This window comes from Lampris incognitus, chromosome 17 (genome assembly GCF_029633865.1).
Source record: "Lampris incognitus isolate fLamInc1 chromosome 17, fLamInc1.hap2, whole genome shotgun sequence".
NCBI classification, from domain to species: Eukaryota; Metazoa; Chordata; class Actinopteri; order Lampriformes; family Lampridae; genus Lampris; species Lampris incognitus.
In genome coordinates, this window is record NC_079227.1 from 38,263,195 (window position 1) to 38,283,043 (window position 19,849).

General features: G+C 45.9%; 1 protein-coding gene across 1 annotated transcript in view; it reads left to right on the forward strand.

Annotated features, from left to right (window-relative positions):
* The window catches only part of LOC130127209 (AT-rich interactive domain-containing protein 5B-like), a 126,281-nt gene that overhangs the window by 83,832 nt on the left and 22,600 nt on the right, over positions 1-19,849 (forward strand). Inside the window, exons 4-6 of the mRNA XM_056296779.1 lie at positions 964-1,118; positions 3,496-3,778; positions 15,899-15,951. Of these exons, the coding sequence (XP_056152754.1) occupies positions 964-1,118; positions 3,496-3,778; positions 15,899-15,951 (491 nt within the window). The remainder of the gene's footprint in view (positions 1-963; positions 1,119-3,495; positions 3,779-15,898; positions 15,952-19,849) is intronic.

The window sequence follows — 19,849 nt, forward strand, 5'->3', positions numbered from 1 at the left end:
CAGCTATTTTCCTGTCACTTTGAAGTCTGTCTTTCCTCCTGTGGTGACAGTACTGGCAAAGAATCCCAGATCTGTTCCAGCCTGACAGATAATGCCAGGAAACAGTTAATATCTGCTGTCCCTACATTTTGTATTTAATAGATCCCATATGTCAGCCGTATGTCCTGTCACTGGAGAGCTGTTCCTAATAAAACTGTCATATAACTGCCAAAAATCAAAACTGTTAGTTACTGAAATGTGCTCAATGGTATGTATTGTCTTCAGAGTTTGTTCAGTCATGTTTAAGGGGGTGTCATGAGGAAAACACATGCTACTAGTAAATCTTTATCCCATGTTTTTTCCCTTAAATCCTTGGTGATTCTTGGACGCGCAGGATGGCTGTGACCGTATTTTGAACATTTTCATAGTAGGATTTTGATGCATCAGTAGAGAACATGAGGCTTTCTTGTCAGACCTGTGCTTTAGTCATCTCTGAAAGAATGATTTTAAGTTACAAGGGGAGTTGTTTTTTTGTCAGGCGCTGTGTGTGATGGGAACGACTGGTAAGTTAAGTCAGCACAAAGTTGAACTAGAAACATTATCTGATCCACTACTAGTGTGGAGGCTGTTTTATCATTTCATATTTCATCCTCAGTGTTTTATCATTTCATATTTCATCCTCAGTGTTTTATCATTTCGTGTCTCATCCTCAGTATTTGAATGTTTAATGTAGCTGCATATATGCTGATGACATGTCACTTATAAAGCCTTTTAGAAAAAAGGTGAAATGGTAACAATAATTCAACAAAGGAATATAAATAACACATGAGCGTTGTGTCATTTTTGTGAAAGATCATTTTAGTCCAAAACAGCAGTACACTGTTAACAATACAGAACTTTGATTCTCTCTATTCTATTTCCCAGCTAAAATTGTAGTTCCTATTTTTTCGAATGGCTTAAACATTTCTATTTGTCTGTCCTCAGCCCTCAACCTTAAGGGCCGTCCCAGGAAAAAGAAGCTGTCTGTTTCTCAGCGTAGAGACCCACAGGGACACGGTAAGGGGTCAGAGGCTAAAGGTCACTGTCACCAGCTGCACACCAACAAGGAGAACGGCGCCACAGCAGGAAAGAACTCTAAGGTAACCCAAGCAGCGATCAGTCGCTTATTATATCAGTTATATTGATATAAATTAATTTCTATTTCATTAATATCTATCGCCAACTATGGCAGGGGTTCCCACATTCTTTACTCAAAGGTCCACATCTGATTTTTATTCAAGGTCAGAGGTCTGGAACGATTGGCGATAACAAAATAACATTTAATCACCTCACTTATAACTTTTAAGTAGCATACGTCCAAGTTCAAGATAGTCGAAATACATTTGAGCCTAGTGGGAGACATGGCCTTGTTTGCCTGCAATCAGGTGCTTTAACTGAGGCACAAGAGCTGTGATTGTTTTGAAGACCCGCCCTACTTTGCCTCCGATTGGCTCTAACCCTAACGAAAACTGGTGTACTGGTAGGCTACTTATTACTGTTGTTTATGGTGGCATTGGTTTCTCTACGACTACTACTACTACTACTACTACTACTGCTACTACGTTCTGCTGCTCCCAGTAGGGGGCTCCACAGCGGATCATCCGTTTCCATTACTTCCTGTCCTCTGCATCTTCCTCTGTCACACCAGCCACATGTCCTCCCTCACCACATCCATAAACCTCCTCTCTGGCCTTCCTCTTCTCCTCTTCCCTGGCAGCTCCATATTCAGCATCCTTCTCCCAATATACCCAGCATCTCTCCTCCACACATGTCCAAACCATCTCAATCTCGCCTCTCTTGCTTTGTCTCTAAACCGTCCAACCTGAGCTGTCCCTCTAATATACTCGTTCCTAATCCTGTCCTTCTTCATCACTCCCAGTGAAAATCTTAGCATCTTCATCTCTGCCACTTCCAGCTCCACCACCTGTCTTTCCTCTGCTCTATTTCAACGAGGGCGGAGCTCAGCCCCTGCATGCACAGAGCAGAGCGGAGCAGAGGACAGACAGTGAACCAGATGAAGTGGCGATAGCGTTACTCAAGTTGATGACAGCTTCACTCGTTACATTACTGTAAGTGCAAGAAAAGCTTTGCACCATCCCAAAGCAAATTCTGCAGTGTAACGTTAATGTGCAACAAGACACAACATAGATAACGTTACACTTCATAACCTATTGTATTAATAACATAAGGCATGGGCCGGATCCAGATTGATTTGCCATTTGGTCTGGATGCGGAGCACGGTCCAGACTTTGAGAATCCCTGAACTATGGTAACAATAATGATTCTTCTCACTCTCAGTTCATGAAAGCCTTTGCATTTTAAAGAAAGGTGTCGGTAAGACACTTTTTTCGGGAATAAACTTTGAGCTGCCATATTAGGAAGCGTCATGTTTTACTTCATGTCTGTGAATGTTCTTATTCATCCAGGTCATGGTTATCCAAAGGAACTGAATCGAGTGCAACTGGACTTGGTATATATCCTTGAAGAAGTTTCGCCTCTCATCCAAGAGGCTTCATCAGTTCGTGCCTTTCTGACTAGACCAAGCTAGTCTGACTGGCTGCTGATGAAACTTACAATGCCGTCCTGTCATCTCTACCCAGGAGACTCAAGAAGCTTAGCCTCCAAGAACAACAGTCGGTCACTAACGGCTCCAACGACTCATGACCACTGAGTGGAGCACTAATGAAGTCGAAACTAACACCCCCAACGACCGTCACTGCTTAACATCGAATCACAAAGAGCCATGGACATCTATAGCTCTGATAACGACTCCAAAGAGGATAAATATCCGAGTCTCATCACCAGTCAGTCAGACTAGCTTGGTTTCGTCAGAAAGGCACAAACTGATGAAGCCTCTTGGATGAGAGGCGAAACGTTTTCACGGATATATACCAAGTCCAGTTGCATGTTTTACTTCAGTCAGCAGGGGTTGGTCTACCAGATAGAAGAGACAGAACTTTGTCTTGTGGACCGACCGGAGAGAAGCTCTGCTTCGTCCAAGAAAGATGATAAAAATAATGGCTTACATTTGTATAGCACTTTGTCTTGACACCCAAAGTGCTTCATATTGAAGGGGGTAACTCACTTCAACCACCACCAATGTGCAGCACCACCTGGGTGATGCACGGCAGCCAATTTACACCAGAACGCTCACCACACATCAGCTTGAGATGGAGAGGAAGGAATCATTGAGCCAATTATACAGAGGGATGATTAGTGAAGGGCAAGATAGTGAAGGGCATTTATTAAGCTAGCAAGCAGAGACTGGCCCACCAGAGATTTTAAGGTAGAACTTCCTCTCTGGTGGACCAACCAGGGAGAAGCACCAAAGCAACTAGCAGAAGAACATTCTCTAACAGTGGAAATCTTAGAGATTGCCACTTTAAGTTATATTAAGGAACATCTTTCTCTCTCTAATCTTTCTCTCTTGTCTTCTTTCTGCCCCCCTGCCTCTCGGATACCTGATTCACTTCGCAGGTGAAAATAGACAAAACAGCCGTATCCAAAGCCAAAGGGTGCAGCAACAGTAGCAACAGCTATTGCAGTATTAATGGCAGCACTAATGTCAATAGCAGCAGCAAGAAAACAGTGCTTCAGTTATCAGGGGACAAGAAGGAGGGCAGAGGAGGAAGAGGAGGAGCTGGCGAAGGAGCAGAAGAGTGCACAGCAGAGGAGCAGGCTTTTCTTGTGTCTCTCTACAAGTACATGAAGGAGAGGAAGACACCAATTGAGAGGATCCCGTACCTTGGTTTCAAACAGGGTAAGTTAGCTTCACTAGTTTTGTAAAGGACTAATGGAAGAATAATAGTACACCTGTGTGACCTACCTACATCTCAGTACCACTTCTTTTACCAACGATAAGGATAATGACTAGGAAGTGTTACTCACTTCCAAGTTCATTATTTATTTATTTTTACATCCAGGTCACATCCAACATCATTCCCTCATTTAATTTCACAGAGTGATATAAACTTCACCTGCCACTGAACGGGTTCATGACCAGAAATGACCAAAATGTTCCTTTTTCTATATCCAAGTCCTAATATTTTTTGTCCTGGGTACGACGTTAAACTGCAACCGTTGGGTCGTCGGCGGCTAAACCGGCACCCCCACTTCAACCCTTGGGTTGTTGTGAGGAGGGTGTGTGGACAACCAGCAGGACTAAAAACAAAACCTGTCAAAGGGCTGATGAGTTCCTCTGTGAACCAGCGGCCATCCATATCTGGAGAGGAGCTAGGGACCGACAGGTACTCCCCCTACTGGAACACAACGATGACTCAACTAAACTCAATCACCATACCAGATCTCGGTGGAAGAGACTTGTTGCGGCATCAGCTGTGCTCCTATGACCTCCATAGGTTACGGAGCTGATGTTGATGATGATGATGATGATGAATATTTTTCTGAGTGTGAAAATAGCAACAAAAAAGATCAATTAATTTTGCTTTAATTTCTAATGTGTTACAAGTGCACAGTATTGTATCAGCTTTGCTACTGTAAGAACATCTCTGGTAGTAACACCACAGGGAAGCAGGTTAAACAGCGGGGTATTTTAGACCAGTATTAACAAAACAGCATTATCTCATCTGCCGCTTCCCTTCATTCTGTTTGGTATCCCCAAATAATCTGAATTTAAATGAAGGTTTTCTTGTAACGATACCAGCTGCTTAAAGAAAGGGTACACGTTGCACTGTGTTTCCCCCACGTCTGTGTGTATGCCCCGTCTCCTGCGCAGGTCAAATAAAAACAAGTTGGAAAAAAAACAATCTCAGAATGGCCTCTTTGGACGGGAGGTGTGAAAAACCAAAGGCTGGGAGTGAATTATGCTCCTGCCAAACTCTGAGGGCTGGATGCTGTACAGACAAGTCACAAGTGTGGAGATTGGTAGCCTGATGCAGCAATGGAAGCAGGGCAGGAGGGCGTGATGACAGGCAGAACAGGGAAATCCGTGGACTGTAAATAAATCGGAATGGGTCGGCAGCTTTGAGGAAAGCAGAGAACCTCCCGCAGAAACAGAAAAAAGTAAAGAAACGAGATGTGACGGTGATTTGTAAAATTCACAGAAACGTGTAAATAGGAGTGGCAGCAGAACACAGCCTATGCATGACGTGTTCACAGGGCGGGCCATAGAGAGTCTGTCCCCAGATACTGTACCAGCTCACAATGATAGGTTACCATGAGGATGCCACAGCCCGTCCCCCTCCAAGCACCACAAAAGGTGAAAAGGCATGTCAGGGCTTCATTAGCCTCAAGGTCTAATGTGATCATCACTGAGGGATGACTAGATGGCCAGATGGCGAGAGCCAGGTTGGGAATTTTGTCAGGACACCGGGGGACCCCCTACTCTTTGCGACAAGTGCCATGGGCTCTTCAATGACCACAGTGAGTCAGGACCTCGGTTAAACGGCTCATCCAAAGGACGGCATCTCCTACAGCACAGTGTCCCCGTCACTGCACTGGGGATATTTTTTTTCTTTTACAAACCCAGAAGGAAAACTGCCCCCTACTGGCCCACCAACACCACTTCCAGCAGCAACTCAGTTTTCCCGGGAGGTCCCCCTTCCAAGTACTAGCCAAGCCCACACCTGCTTGGCTTCTGTCATTCAGCAGAACCAGGGTGCATGATGGTATAGCTGCTGGCATTACAGGCTGCATTAGGGCCAGGAAAGTATTTTGCAAGTTTAGCTTTACTTCAGTGCACTCTATGGGGCACTTCAAATTGTATAAGATTGAGATGGGCACAAGAAGAGGAATAATTAACCTGTAATTTGGCTTTATCCCATTAGGGGTCCGGAAACTGGACTCTCAGTTCAACCTCCCACTCGTGTTTGATTTTGACAAGTGGAGGTGGGTCAGATCTAAGAATGTAGTTGTATAGCTTAGATGTCAGCCCTGTCAGGTGTTCTGGTTTCTCTAAAATATTTAACAAGTCCTCAGGGGACAAGTGAGGCAATGTAGCGCAATGATCTTTAACGAAACTGTGAACCTGGAGATAAGGGAAAAAGCTATTTCGAGGCAGGTCATATTTACTGATCAGACTTTCAAAGTCGGCACAGGTGCTATCCAAAAGGTCTCTGAATGATGTGATACCGTTGTTGTACCAAAGCATGTAGGCAGAGTCAAGTTTTGATGGTAAGAATAGACGGTTATCGCACGACGGGACAAGGAGACTGGAGTTGAATAACTTGAAGTGTTTGCTGAACTGTGTCCGTATTTTCAAAGCTGACTAAACAACTGTGTTTGACAAGCAGGTTATTGGTGAGATGGGTAAAGGAGAGCATGTCAGAGCTGCAGGTGAGGATATATGACAGGACAGGGATTCCATTTTACACCCGTCCAACTCACCCTCGTATAGCTGAGTATTTTTTGTATATTTGACACCCAGTAGTAAAACATGAAATTAGGCAGGCCTTGTCCACCATCCCATCTCGCCACTTCTAAAGCACTTTTTCTTATCCTCGCTACCTTGCCTGCCAGTACAAATAGGAGAATAATTTGATCGATTTGCTTGAAGAATGATTTTGTCAGAAAGAGGAGAAGGCACTGAAAGAGGAACAAAAACCTTGGCAAAACATTCATTTTTATAGTTTGCACTTTGCCGGCCATGACAATGGTAATTTGGACCATTTTTGTAGGTCTGCTTTGACTTTGATAATTTGTCAAAGTCATTTTTATTTAGTGCCTGAAATGAATGAGTAATGTAAATGCCCAAATAACTAAAACTTGCAGGTGAAAGATGAAGGGTATATGCCCCTGTATGAGCTATGTTCGTGGAGTGTAGCATGTCTTGATGCATGCTCATGTTCGTGGAGTGTAGCGTGTCTTGATGCATGCTCATGTTCTTGGGGTGTAGTGTGTATTGATGCATGCTCATGTTGGTAGCATGTAGCATGTCTTGATGCATGCTCATGTTGGTAGCATGTAGCATGTCTTGATGCATGCTCATGTTCGTGGAGTGTAGCGTGTCTTGATGCATGCTCATGTTCTTGGGGTGTAGTGTGTCTTGATGCATGTTCGTGGAGTATAGTGTGTCTTGATGCATGTTCGTGGAGTGTAGTGTGTCTTGATGCATGCTCATGTTCATGGGGTGTAGTGTGTATTGATGCATGCTCATGTTCGTGGAGTGTAGCGTGTCTTGATGCATGCTCATGTCCATGGGGTGTAGTGTGTATTGATGCATGCTCATGTTGGTAGCATGTAGCATGTCTTGATGCATGCTCATGTTGGTAGCATGTAGCGTGTCTTGATGCATGCTCATGTTGGTAGCATGTTCCTTCTGATCTCAGCTTTGCTCTGCCTTCTCTGTGGAGGAAAGATCATGTTGAGTTTGGAGGTTCCTTTTTTGCTGGTAGAGATCTGGAGTAGGATTTATCGCATATTGGTTATCAATATCAGATATTTTATCAGTGTCCTTCTGTGTCTTTCTGTGTTGCCTGTTATGGTAAGCAGAGTGGGAGATACTTTTACCTCTTAGAAAAGCTTTTAGGGTTTCCTAACATAATGATGGCTTAGTCTCGTCTGTGCTGTTAAAGCCTATATAAATTCATCAGTCGCTTGCATTATTGAAGTGTGGAACACATCATTAGGCAGTAATGATGTGCTGAGTCTCCAGCGTGAATTTTCTGCTGATGAAATCTGAGGTCAAGTAGTAACAGGGGGTGGTCTGATGCGATTGTTGCTGAATATCTAGAGGAGTGCAGGGACGGTAATGAGGCTTTGTCTATGAAGAAATAATCTATCCTTGAGTAGGTTTGATGTAAGTGGGAGAAGAATGAGTATCTACCGTCCTGGTGTAAAAATCTCCAGGGATCACAACCTCCACAGTCCTTCATCAGTGATGCTAGATGCATTGTCATAAATTTGGCATCATCAAAATCAGAGGCAAATACACGTATTAATATAACTGGTATATGAAAGGGTCTGCCGTAGACAATAATGAAACACCTGTTACGATCAGGCACTATTTTTCCAGGCGTAAACTGAAGCTTTTTCAAACTCAAAAGAGCCGCTCCTCTGGCTCGAGTTAACTAATTGATGGAAGACTTGTCCCACCCACGGCTGCCTCAGCCTCGTGTGATCACATAGTTTAAGGTGAGTTTCCTGGAGGAAAACGTAATCAGCCCAAGAGGCTTCATGTGTTGGAAGACTTTTGATAGGACCATTTAAATCTCTCACATTCCATGAAATCAGTTTCACATGCAGATTCTGGGTCATGCTGTCATTATCAGACTCAGTCATGATTCCTACTAAATATAATCCCTGGAAAGATATAATTTACCCAATATATTTTTAGCATATGAAACCAGCCGTACTCCTTAACATTACAATAAACACAAGTGCCATATACACTCACCGGCCACTTTATTAGGCACACCTGTCCAACTGCTCATTAACGCAAATTTCTAATCAGCCAATCACATGGCAGCAACTCAATGCATTTAGGCATGTAGACATGGTCAAGACGATCTGCTGCAGTTCAAACCGAGCATCAGAATGGGGAAGAAAGGTGATTTAAGTGACTTTGAACGTGGCATGGTTGTTGGTGCCAGACGGGCTGGTCTGAGTATTTCAGAAACTGCTGATCTACTGGGATTTTCACGCACAACCATCTCTAGGGTTTACAGAGAATGGTCCGAAAAAGAGAAAATATCCAGTGAGCGGCAGTTCTGTGGGCGAAAATGCCTTGTTGATGCCAGAGGTCAGAGGAGAATGGCCAGACTGGTTCGAGCTGACAGAAAGGCAACAGTAACTCAAATAACCACTCATTACAACCGAGGTATGCAGAAGAGCATCTCTGAACGCACAACACGTCGAACCTTGAGGCTGTTTGGGCTACAGCAGCAGAAGACCACACCGGGTGCCACTCCTGTCAGCTAAGAACAGGAAACTGTGGCTACAATTCGCACAGGCTCACCAAAATTGGACAATAGAAGATTCGAAAAACGTTGCCTGGTCTGATGAGTCTCGATTTCTGCTGCGACATTCGGATGGTAGGGTCAGAATTTGGCGTCAACAACATGAAAGCATGGATCCATCCTGCCTTGTATCAACGGTTCAGGCTGGTGGTGGTGGTGTAATGGTGTGGGGGATATTTTCTTGGCACACTTTGGGCCCCTTAGTACCAATTGAGCATCGTGTCAACGCCACAGCCTACCTGAGTATTGTTGCTGACCATGTCCATCCCTTTATGACCACAGTGTTCCCATCTTCTGATGGCTACTTCCAGCAGGATAACGTGCCATGTCATAAAGCTCGAATCATCTCAGACTGGTTTCTTGAACATGACAATGAGTTCACTGTACTCAAATGGCCTCCACAGCCACCAGATCTCAATCCAATAGAGCACCTTTGGGATGTGGTGGACCGGGAGATTCGCATCATGGATGTGCAGCCGACAAATCTGCAGCAACTGCGTGATGCTATCATGTCGATATGGACCAAACTCTCTGAGGAATGTTTCCAGTATCTTGTTGAATCTATGCCACGAAGGATTAAGGCAGTTCTGAAGGCAAAAGGGGGTCCAACCCGGTACTAGCAAGGTGTACCTAATAAAGTGGCCAGTGAGTGTATATCAAAAAGTGTGACCAACATGTGACTTTACACAAACCCCATCCCGAAAACAAAAACTAAAATAGAACAAGCGTAGCGGCATGAGAACAATCTGCTAAAAAGTGCAGTACCTGCGCTCTTCCTTCCTGAGAGGCAAGCAGCAGGTCTCCTGCACAGTCGCACACCCGATGAACAACACAGTGTCAGACTTAACCTAACCTAGCAAGCAGCAGGGGAACTCCCGCATGTATGTTTAAGTGTTCATTGTAAACAAGTGCACCTCATATTAATGTGTAAACTATGCTTAAGTTTACATAATCAATCGGCCATTAAATACAAATTTCGATACTGATTTTCCAAGAACTTGTGCAGTCAGAACTAGTGTTTGACATGTGGTAAGCCAGGTGGCTTGCTAGGCATGTGAAATCAGCCGGTCTTGTGGTTATTCACCCCGTAGCATTCAGTCGTGGAAGGGAACTGGTCAAATGTGGGTTAGGGTTAAGTTCTTTGCTGTTATTCAAATGAGGTCCTCAGAAGACATAGCGGATATGTAATACCTGGGGGGCAAAGGGGTTTTACAGAGATGGAATGTTGTAAAAGGTTGTGCACCGGAAATGATGTCCAGGACCTTCTAGGATCATAACCTGGGTGGACAACCTGGTCAGCTAGCTACTGGAAAGCTACTGGAAAGCTACAGGCAGCGAAAATTGCAAATCGCTGCCATGGTTTCTGCACCACCCTTTAATTGAAGGTATTCTGTGTTGTAAGTCAAACCAAACTGAGTTAAACTTACCTGGGAATTGAAATGTTAAGCTGTTACTATAAACATTAATCTTTTTACAATCAAACACCACCTTTCCAACCAGCACTGACCATTTTAGCCATCTGCACTAATTGGCATTGACCACCGATTTTTCCTTTATTTGTTCGTATAATATTTCTGCTGCGCAGGGGTGTCGAAGTGGTTTTTGTTACCGTAAATGGTGATCACGATCCGGAACATTTATTTGTCAAATACCGCTTCTCCCAGCCCACAGCAGTACAACACAAAGACAAAGAAATATCCAAAACCTGCAAGAACACATATATCCAAACTACAAAAAACTACAACAACTACAAAAACACATATATCCAACATATCCAAAAACAAAAAATCACTGTCCAAGAGAACGAACGCCAGCCAGGATGACTGTCAGAACTGCCGTCTGCATGGGCTAGCAGTTAGCTTAGCCTGCCCCTGTTCCGCGTCCTGTCAGACCGCCCTCAGTGTTTCCTCTTCGGGCAGAGTTGCAGTCCCCGGCCCACAGGATTTAGCAGACTAAGCTCCCCCAACCGATCCAGCGCCAGCTCTCCCAGCCATCAGACAAAGACACAAACCCAGATGCAGACAACGACACTGCATGGACGACACTGGGTGAGGCCGCCGCAAACGTTAAGTTCGCACCGCCGTCTTCCCACACCGGTACTGGGTGAGGCCACTGCAAATGTGAGTTCGTGCCGCCATCTTCCCACACTGGGAGAAATGCACTCTTACTGTACTCTTACTGTTGTACTCTTACCCCCCCCCCTCGGTTCAGAGATGGTCATTCCCTCTTAACATAGATGGTGAACATCCCTGAACTGGGGGGGGGGGGGCATAAGAGTACATCTGTCGCCATCTTACAATGCTGTGATTGCAACTATTCCCCAATCCTCTGTGAATCATACACATGTAACTCTAATTAATGGTCATGCCCATATTGGCATATGAAACTGGATGTTGGTTTCGGTTGTTATGCACCTGTATTGTTCATAAGGGTGGGACACCTGCAGTCACTGTATTGTTTATAAGGGTGGGATACCTGCAGTCACTGTATTGTTTATAAGGGTGGGGTACCTGCAGTCACTGTATTGTTTATAAGGGTGGGGACACCTGCAGTCACTGTATTGTTTATAAGGGTGGGGTACCTGCAGTCACTGTATTGTTTATAAGGGTGGGGACACCTGCAGTCACTGTATTGTTTATAAGGGTGGGGACACCTGCAGTCACTATTGTTTATAAGGGTGGGGTACCTGCAGTCACTGTATTGTTTATAAGGGTGGGGACACCTGCAGTCACTGTATTGTTCATAAGGGTGGGACACCTGCAGTCACTGTATTGTTTATAAGGGTGGGGTACCTGCAGTCACTGTATTGTTTATAAGGGTGGGGACACCTGCAGTCACTGTATTGTTTATAAGGGTGGAGGTACCTGCAGTCACTGTATTGTTTATAAGGGTGGGGATACCTGCAGTCACTGTATTGTTTATAAGGGTGGGGACACCTGCAGTCACTATTGTTTATGAGGGTGGGGTACTGCAGTCACTGTATTGTTTATAAGGGTGGGGACACCTGCAGTCACTGTATTGTTTATAAGGGTGGGGACACCTGAAGTCACTATTATTTATAAGGGTGGGGTACCTGCAGTCACTGTATTGTTTATAAGGGTGAGGATACTTGCAGTCAGTTGAGACTGAAGAGGTCACTTAGATGAAGGATGAAATGTATCTGTCAATAAACGTGTCCAGACGAACTGATTCAACCTTCTTTGATTTTCTTACCTGGATTATTGAGCATGCATAAAGAAATGTTGTCAGCCCAGTTACTGAGGTGTCAGCCCTGTTACTAGTTCTATGATACAAAATGTGGTGCAACCTGGACACATCTTCAGTAATGAACCCGGGGTCATCAGGTGTTTCAGGTCTTGATCACACTCAGCTGGGTCACTCAGGCCTGAGTGACCCAGCTGAGTGTGATCAAGCCCGACTTGTGTCCAGGTAGTGGATCACGCCACGCATCGCCCCTCTTCACCCAGAGCCAACAGGAAGCCTTTTCTGCAGCTTCCAAGATGTTCCTAATGTCTCTTCTTTTTAGCCCACAAATCCTCAAGAGAGACTGGCCAGCAAAGCCCCTGCATGCCACTTCAACCAGCTCACAGTGGGCCTTCCACCCATTCCTCTGACACTTGGCTACCAGATCTGCGTAGCTGGCTCTCTTCCTTTCTTGCACCTCCTCCATTAAATCTTCCCAGGGGACAGTTAGCTCTAACAAAACCACTTACTTGGTTGCCACGGACATCAGGACCAAGTCTGGCCTGAGTGTGGTAGCTGCAATAGTGTCCAGGAACCTCAGTTGCCTTCCAATGTAAACCAGAAACTTCCAGTCCCTTGCTGTTGTGAGCAACCGACTCAGTCCCAGCTTCTTATCCCCTACTCGAACAAAGGCATTGGTGCCTTTTGTTGGTTGTTGCTGCTTGCTGTAGCTGATCCCAGTACAGATGGTGTCTTCTACGGCCCACAGAGCTTGGTCATGGTGCCAACGATACTGTCCCTCTCCCAAGGCCTTTGGACAGCTGCTCAGGATGTGCTCCAATGGTCCCCTTTTCTGGAGGAGTTGGCAAGCAGGTGAGTCCACCAGGCCCCAGCAGAACAGGTTGGAAGGGCTCAGGAGGACATCATACATTGACTGGACCAAGAACTTGAATCGGTGTGATTCCACCTTCCAGAGTTCTGCCCAGGTAATCTTTCGCCCGGTTGTATGCTCCCACATGGTCCAGGCCCCCTGCTTGCCCACCATTCTGCTGTAGCGACCTTCCTCCACCTCTGTGCGTACCTCCTGCTGGACCAGCTTTCACCTCGCCTTTCCTTTCCTTCTTTCCTTTACTTATGTAGTATTCTAATATAATTCAAAAAATGAAAAGAAATTTAAACCAATCAATCATGTCAAATTAAAGTAAAAGTTTATTCAAGTAAAAAAGACCAGTAATTTACTCAAAGAAACTGGGGTATTATTATTTTGTTTGAATAACTTTTTCTTAAAACAGGATATGCTGTGAGAGCACTAAATATAAATGAGTATATTCATCCATGGAACAAACTAAACTCCTCACCGTTCCAACTTTACAAACACGATGAAACAAGGGGGAGTGTATCTTTCAGAGTATATCACATTTGGTTTAAATATGGATTTAAACCCTTGTCAGACAGTAAAGGGTATGTCGGTAACAGGGTTGACGAAACACTTATGCACATTGATTATATGTGAAAATTAATAAATAAATAAAATAACCTGAGATGGCACAGCACAGTTTTCTGAGAGGTAAGGATCTACTTCATCTAAGAAGGGGCTTAAAGACTTTTACAACAGTACTCTGAAAATCAAACATTAAGAAGGGGAAACGGCACGTTTTTGTATATCAGGCCAGTGAGCTGTTTATGGGAGCGTTGGAAGCTAGCATGGAGAAGCCGGTTATTTGTAGATGATGCTGAAGGAGGAGGGTTTTCAGTGCTGGCAGGCGCCAGAGGTGAAGAGAGTAATTCACACGGAAGTGCAAAAAGCACAATTGCCAGGCTTTTCTGAGTGCCGGGCACACACAAGCGCCATGTGGCTCTAAAGTCAGTGAAAGCAAGAAAGAAAAAACATGCGATGCGGTATTCTTGGCCCTTGCAGATGTGTATCGTGGTGTACCACATAACCTTTTATGGGGGACTTTTGATTTACGTAGAGCTTCCAAATTGTCGAACAGCCTGCCAGAGCAGATTTTCTGGATATTTCATATCTTCGACACAGTTTAGTACAGTCCACCACAAGCAGCGGGACGGCTGTAAACAGGGCCGCTGCTAGCCATTTGGGTGCCCTAGGCATAATTGCTTTGTGGTGCCCCCGCCGTGTGGTGGTGCACAAACTAACAATCCACCCCCCGTCCCCCACACACACCCCCCCAGGGGAAGAAAAAAAACACACACCACATTTTTGTGTAAATATTTGTGTTGGTAAGAACATATGGCACAGAAATATTTGAAAGTGCAATCTTATTCAGTAAATACAAACAAAGAAGTATATGTAATTATCAATGTCCCCGCGCTTCAGCATATCAGCTCCCTCACTCCTCTGGGCGCACACACTTCCGATTACCTCACGGTCTCACCATCCCACTTCTGACACCAATGTAGCGAATTCGGGGGGGGGGGGCGACCACAGGAACTGCCACGACCGGGACGCGAACCCGTATCGCCCGCACCGCGGGAGACATCGCTGACCGCTCTGACCTTGGTTAACGTTGTCGCTTACGCAGTGGGAGACACGGGTTTGCGTCCCGGCTGTGGCGACGGTCTCCCAGACTGCCCCCCGAATTCGCTACAATATGTTGCATGTATGGTCTGGGCAGTATGGCTTTGATCCTAACTCGCTTTTCCGCTTCCGGCGTGGGAAGCTGGCAGCGCGAATTCCCATTCTGCAGTGGCCTCAGCCAGTACCGTCCATGTGGCATCTTTGTCCACATCTGCGTCTAAGTTTATCTTCATTTGATGGCTGGGGGAGCTTGGTCTGCCGCGTCCAGTGGGCCCAGGGACCACGGCCCTGCCTGGAGCTGTGCCCGAAGAGGAAACACCGAGGGCGGTCTGACAAGACGCAGAAGCGGGGCAGGCTAAGCTAACTGCTAGCCCATGCAGACCGGCAGTTCCAATAACACCGAGGGCGGTCTGGCGACGGACTCACCTGGTGTTGACTGGTGTTTTTGGCGTCGTCATGTGGAGTGCGGGGAGGTGTGTCGAGGGTGTCTGGCTGGAGAGTTGGCGTTGGATCGGCTGGGGGAGCTTGGTCTGCGGCGTCCAGTGGGCCCAGGGACCACGGCCGTGCCTGGAGCTGCGCCCGAAGAGGAAACACCAGGGCGGTCTGACAAGATGCGGAAGCGTGGCAGGCTAAGCTAACTGCTGGCCCATGCAGACCGGCAGTTCCCACAGTCCTCCTGGCTGCTGTTCGTTCCCTTGGACAGTGAATTGTTTTTTGTTTTTTCTTGTGTTGTTTTGTAATTCAGATACTATATGTGTTAGTTAGTATGTGGTATGTGTGTTCTTGTAGTTCTTGTAGTTTTTGGATATGTGTTGTTGTCTCTGTGTTGCACTGTTGTGGACTGGGGAAACGATGTTTCGTTTCATTTCATGTGCAGACTAACATGAAATGAATGACCAAGTGTTTCTGACTCCTTAAGTGTGACATCGTGAATCTGGCACTTGAGTCCTTTCTTGTTCTGCTGCAGCACCAGCTGCATCATGAAGTCAGCTGAAATAGTTTCCTTTAAAAAAATGTGTTGCATATCTAATTATCCATACACATTTGGATGTGTCAGGTTTGTAGGACAGTCAAGTTGCACTGGTTCCTACTTAAGTGTGTAACTGAACCGTGCAGTGAAGCTAGTACTCTGGAATGTGACCTGTGAGGAGAAGAGCAAAGAAACAAGAGAAAACATTAGAACATCTTTCCGTGCATAAACCCTGTCTATGTAATGTTGACATGTGTCTGTTCTGTACAACAGTGAACCTCTGGACCATGTTCCAAGCTGCTCAGAAGCTGGGTGGCTACGACCTGGTGAGTTTTATACACACACACACACACACACACACATACACTTACACACACACACACACACATATTGTAACAACCACGGATAAGCAGAGTCACTAGCCCTTGGCTAATGGCTTGGACCCTTTAGTTGACTGGTTAGCACAGTCGCCCGTGGTGCAGGAGACCCGGGCTCAGGTCCCGGCTGTGGCAGTTCCCGGGCTGCCCCCCGAATTCACTATATATATTTGTCTCTGTGCAGGTTAATGGACTTAGCTAGGTATATTATACACTATTATACGTATATATATATATAAGTATATGTGTGTGTTGGGGCTTCATGGCTTCTAGAGGGACAACGGGGCATTTGTGTGACTGATTAAGAGAAAGCAGATGGTTATGCTAACCTGTGGCTGCTGGTGCTAACAGTTCTTTTTTTTTTTGGGAGGGGGCACAATTTAGCTTGGTGCTGCACACCTGACAGCTGCTTTAATGTCCACATAGTCACCGAGTTAATAAGAAGGACAATGTAGCCTATAGCTTGTATCAGGGTCTATAGGCTACATTGTCTTTCTTCTGTGACTGTGTGGAGCTTAAAGCAGCTGTCAGGTGTGCAGCGCCAAGCTACATTACGCCCCCCTCCCCAAAAAAATTGTTAGCACCGGCAGCCACTGATGCTAACTGTCTCTCTTCCCTTGCCGGGGCTTATCTGTTTGTCTCTTTCTTCCTGGTTAACTTGCAGCATCATGTGTGTGTGTGTGGTGTCTCCATGTCTTCCTGGTTAACTTGCAGCATCATGTGTGTGTGTGGTGTCTCCATGTCTTCCTGGTTAACTTGCAGCATCATGTGTGTGGTGTCTCCATGTCGTCCTGGTTAACGTGCAGCATCATGTGTGTGGTGTTTCCATGTCTTCCTGGTTAACTTGCAGCATCATGTGTGTGGTGTCTCCATATCTTCCTGGTTAACTTGTAGCATCATGTGTGTGGTGTCTCCATGTCTTCCTGGTTAACTTGCAGCATCATGTGTGTGGTGTCTCCATGTCTTCCTGGTTAACTTGCAGCATCATGTGTGTGTTTGGTGTCTCCATGTCTTCCTGGTTAACTTGCAGCATCATGTGTGTGGTGTCTCCATGTCTTCCTGGTTAACTTGCAGCATCATGTGTGTGGTGTCTCCATGTCTTCCTGGTTAACTTGCAGCATCATGTGTGTGTGGTGTCTCCATGTCTTCCTGGTTAACTTGCAGCATCATGTGTGTGGTGTCTCCATGTCTTCCTGGTTAACTTGCAGCACCATGTGTGTGGTGTCTCCATGTCTTCCTGGTTAACTTGCAGCATCATGTGTGTGTGTGATGTCTCCATGTCTTCCTGGTTAACTTGCAGCATCATGTGTGTGGTGTCTCCATGTCTTCCTGGTTAACTTGCAGCATCATGTGTGTGGTGTCTCCATGTCTTCCTGGTTAACTTGCAGCATCATGTGTGTGTGTCTCCATGTCTTCCTGGTTAACTTGCAGCATCATGTGTGTGTGTGGTGTCTCCATGTCTTCCTGGTTAACTTGCAGCATCATGTGTGTGTGTCTCCATGTCTTCCTGGTTAACTTGCAGCATCATGTGTGTGGTGTCTCCATGTCTTCCTGGTGAACTTGCAGCATCATGTGTGTGGTGTCTCCATGTCTTCCTGGTTAACTTGCAGCATCATGTGTGTGGTGTCTCCATGTCTTCCTGGTTAACTTGCAGCATCATGTGTGTGGTGTCTCCATGTCTTCCTGGTTAACTTGCAGCATCATGTGTGTGTGGTGTCTCCATGTCTTCCTGGTTAACTTGCAGCATCATGTGTGTGGTGTCTCCATGTCTTCCTGGTTAACTTGCAGCACCATGTGTGTGGTGTCTCCATGTCTTCCTGGTTAACTTGCAGCATCATGTGTGTGTGTGATGTCTCCATGTCTTCCTGGTTAACTTGCAGCATCATGTGTGTGGTGTCTCCATGTCTTCCTGGTTAACTTGCAGCATCATGTGTGTGTGTGGTGTCTCCATGTCTTCCTGGTTAACTTGCAGCATCATGTGTGTGTGTCTCCATGTCTTCCTGGTTAACTTGCAGCATCATGTGTGTGTGGTGTCTCCATGTCTTCCTGGTTAACTTGCAGCATCATGTGTGTGGTGTCTCCATGTCTTCCTGGTTAACTTGCAGCATCATGTGTGTGGTGTCTCCATGTCTTCCTGGTGAACTTGCAGCATCATGTGTGTGGTGTCTCCATGTCTTCCTGGTTAACTTGCAGCATCATGTGTGTGGTGTCTCCATGTCTTCCTGGTTAACTTGCAGCATCATGTGTGTGGTGTCTCCATGTCTTCCTGGTTAACTTGCAGCATCATGTGTGTGGTGTCTCCATGTCTTCCTGGTTAACTTGCAGCATCATGTGTGTGTGTCTCCATGTCTTCCTGGTTAACTTGCAGCATCATGTGTGTGTGGTGTCTCCATGTCTTCCTGGTTAACTTGCAGCATCATGTGTGTGGTGTCTCCATGTCTTCCTGGTTAACTTGCAGCATCATGTGTGTGGTGTCTCCATGTCTTCCTGGTTAACTTGCAGCATCATGTGTGTGGTGTCTCCATGTCTTCCTGGTTAACTTGCAGCATCATGTGTGTGGTGTCTCCATGTCTTCCTGGTTAACTTGCAGCATCGTGTGTGTGTGGTGTCTCCATGTCTTCCTGGTTAACTTGCAGCATCATGTGTGTGGTGTCTCCATGTCTTCCTGGTTAACTTGCAGCATCATGTGTGTGGTGTCTCCATGTCTTCCTGGTTAACTTGCAGCATCATGTGTGTGTGGTGTCTCCATGTCTTCCTGGTTAACTTGCAGCATCATGTGTGTGTGGTGTCTCCATGTCGTCCTGGTTAACTTGTAGCATCATGTGTGTGGTGTCTCCATGTCTTCCTGGTTAACTTGCAGCATCATGTGTGTGGTGTCTCCATGTCTTCCTGGTTAACTTGCAGCATCATGTGTGTGTGCTGTCTCCATGTCTTCCTGGTTAACTTGCAGCATCATGTGTGTGTGGTGTCTCCATGTCTTCCTGGTTAACTTGCAGCATCATGTGTGTGTGGTGTCTCCATGTCTTCCTGGTTAACTTGCAGCATCATGTGTGTGTGTCTCCATGTCTTCCTGGTTAACTTGCAGCATCATGTGTGTGGTGTCTCCATGTCTTCCTGGTTAACTTGCAGCATCATGTGTGTGTGGTGTCTCCATGTCTTCCTGGTTAACTTGCAGCATCATGTGTGTGGTGTCTCCATGTCTTCCTGGTTAACTTGCAGCATCATGTGTGTGTGTGGTGTCTCCATGTCTTCCTGGTTAACTTGTAGCATCATGTGTGTGGTGTCTCCATGTCTTCCTGGTTAACTTGCAGCATCATGTGTGTGTGTGTGGTGTCTCCATGTCTTCCTGGTTAACTTGCAGCATCATGTGTGTGGTGTCTCCATGTCTTCCTGGTTAACTTGCAGCATCATGTGTGTGTGTCTCCATGTCTTCCTGGTTAACTTGCAGCATCATGTGTGTGTGTGGTGTCTCCATGTCTTCCTGGTTAACTTGCAGCATCGTGTGTGTGTGTGGTGTCTCCATGTCTTCCTGGTTAACTTGCAGCATCATGTGTGTGTGGTGTCTCCATGTCTTCCTGGTTAACTTGCAGCATCATGTGTGTGGTGTCTCCATGTCTTCCTGGTTAACTTGCAGCATCATGTGTGTGGTGTCTCCATGTCTTCCTGGTTAACTTGCAGCATCATGTGTGTGTGGTGTCTCCATGTCTTCCTGGTTAACTTGCAGCATCATGTGTGTGTGGTGTCTCCATGTCTTCCTGGTTAACTTGCAGCATCATGTGTGTGTGTGGTGTCTCCATGTCTTCCTGGTTAACTTGCAGCATCATGTGTGTGTGGTGTCTCCATGTCT